This window comes from Puntigrus tetrazona, chromosome 13 (assembly GCF_018831695.1).
Source record: "Puntigrus tetrazona isolate hp1 chromosome 13, ASM1883169v1, whole genome shotgun sequence".
NCBI classification, from domain to species: Eukaryota; Metazoa; Chordata; class Actinopteri; order Cypriniformes; family Cyprinidae; genus Puntigrus; species Puntigrus tetrazona.
In genome coordinates this window covers 19,752,216-19,754,715 of record NC_056711.1, presented here as the reverse complement: position 1 = coordinate 19,754,715, position 2,500 = coordinate 19,752,216, and the positions used below count along the sequence as shown (strand labels likewise).

General features: G+C 30.6%; 1 protein-coding gene across 4 annotated transcripts in view; it reads right to left on the bottom strand.

The window, feature by feature from the left end:
- The window catches only part of LOC122356808 (signal-induced proliferation-associated 1-like protein 2), a 115,859-nt gene that overhangs the window by 50,893 nt on the left and 62,466 nt on the right, over positions 1-2,500 (bottom strand). For all 4 annotated transcript variants that reach the window (XM_043255879.1, XM_043255877.1, XM_043255876.1 and 1 more), the window contains exons 7-8: positions 1,606-1,763; positions 1-314 (exon numbers count right to left, since the gene is read on the bottom strand). The exon at positions 1-314 is cut by the window's left edge and continues 263 nt beyond it. In XM_043255879.1, coding sequence (XP_043111814.1) covers positions 1-314; positions 1,606-1,763 — 472 coding nt within the window. The remainder of the gene's footprint in view (positions 315-1,605; positions 1,764-2,500) is intronic.

Sequence of the window (2,500 nt, the reverse complement as noted above, 5' to 3'; positions counted from 1 at the left end):
CCACGCTCTGGAGATGGGCGTCCTTCCTCGGCTTCGCCCGCTCCTTCTTCTTGGCGCCCAGCGTGATGAAGCTGAACTTGACCGCCGAGTCCACCGCGGTGGTGCTCACGAAGTTCTCCGCCAGGTCCTTGAGGTACTCCTGCCGCGTGCGGGTCGCCATGGCCCGGAACTTCTCCGACTTGTGCGCCGCGTTTTCGCCGTTGATCACCTTGGCCAGCAGGAAGTCCCTGAAGACGGCCGACTTGGGAAAGGTCACGCCTTTGGGAATGGGAGGGCCGAAGGGAGGCACGTCTTTTGACCTGGACACCGCGACACTGCGAAGATGACAGATGGTCTGCTGTGACTGACGCAATGCAACGCAACACAACCACTTATAAGATGGGCATATTTGTAGCCAAAAACACACTGTATGGTTCCTTTTATGCTAAAATCATTAGCAGGCGGAAACCCTGTTTTGTCACGTACCGGTCAAATTAGCGATTTTGTGCTTTTTGGCATTTTCTTGGCAGAAAAGACACGATTAAGTGTTTGTTAACTCTCTATTTGTATCAACAGATTTCAATTACAATTACATATTTTTAAAGACAGTTTTTCCATATATCTCCACTTCGGCAGTGCTTACACCAAACATTACATTTTTATTCCTGTCTATATCCTGAAGGTTTTTACAGAGGGATTTGTTATAATAATAATAATAATAAATAGACACATATATATTTGTGTATTTGTGTATGTATATATATATATATACACACACACACACATATATATATATATATATATACACACACACACATATATATATACACATACACACACACACACATATATATATATATATATATATATATATATATATATATATATATATATATATATATATATATATATATATATATATATATATATATATATATATATATATATATATATATATATATATATATATATAGAAATATATATATAAATAAATAAATATATATAAATAAATAAATATATATAAATAAATAAATATATATATATATATATATATATATATATATATATATATATATATATATATATATATATATATATATATATATATATATATATATATATATATATATTCTTTCAATGGCCAAAAATTACTTTAATAGTTTCAGTTAAAAAGCAACATGAAATTAGCAGTGTTCCATAAAACTATATTTATAAAAACTCTACAGCACAGAGTGGTTATTTTATGGTATATGTCAATCTCTGTGCCACTGCTCACCGTTTTATTACATAAGAGCTGCACAAACCAGGTTAGCTAACCCTAGCTCCGTGGATTCGGAGAGGCACGAAAATGAGTAAATTATGACATTATTTACTCTTTCATGCAATAATTAAATGCCCCAAACTGCCTTTGGCACCGCTTTTAAACAGAAGATCAAAAATTACAGGCAATTAAACATTACAGGCAAGCCGAGCACTGACACAAGACTGATTCCTGCGAGTTCTCCGGCGCGTTTCTCTTCACAGCAAGACATCAAGAGCATCGCATCAGAATCACTTTGTTTCTCTTAACAGCTATCACAGACATCACTTGCGGTGTTGAATCAAAGGCACGCTTCCTCGACTCACCTGTAGCAGACGTTCTCAGTGCACGGGTTGTGAACTTTAACGATGACAAACACATGCTGGAAATGGGAGCGGATGTTTTTGGGAGTGAAAGGCAAGGCACCGGGCTCCTGAAACACGATGGTGACGATGTCATTTCCTATGTGTCTCTTTCTGAGCAACTGGTGGGAGAAGACAAAGAACGGAGGTGAACGGATTATGCAAAGGACGGGTCAAACAGCATCTTTAGCAAATACACCAGCTTCAAATGCCCAGAAAAAAAGTGATTTTACTGTATTATACAAAATAAAAATAAAATAAATGAAATCTCCAAAATTAACATGTGCAGAGTGGATCAATAATAATAATAATAATAATAATAATAACAATAATGATAATAACAATTATTATTATTATTATTATTATTATTATTATTATTATTATTATATTATTATTATTATTATTATTATTATTAATAATAACAATCATATTTAAATGATGTTAAAATACATCAAAATTAATACAAAAACTTTAATAATAATAATAATAATAATTATTATTATTATTACAAACAACAACAATAATAATATTTAAATGATGTTAAAAATATATCCAAATTAATACAAAAGCTTTAATAATAATAATAATAATAATAATAATAAAACACTGAGTTAAATAAATAAAACTAATTACTGTGTAGTAATTTTATGTTGCTAAAACAGTGAAAAAGTAATTAAAAACTAATAATAATAAAAATTGCTTTAAAAATAATAATAATAATAATAATAATAATAATAATTTTAGTTTGTTACTAAATATATACTTTTTTTTTTTTTTTTTTTTTTTTTTTTTTTTTTACAGCCTGTAAAAAATACTATAATTAAATTTTTAACTAATATTAGCATGTGCAGCAAAAAGC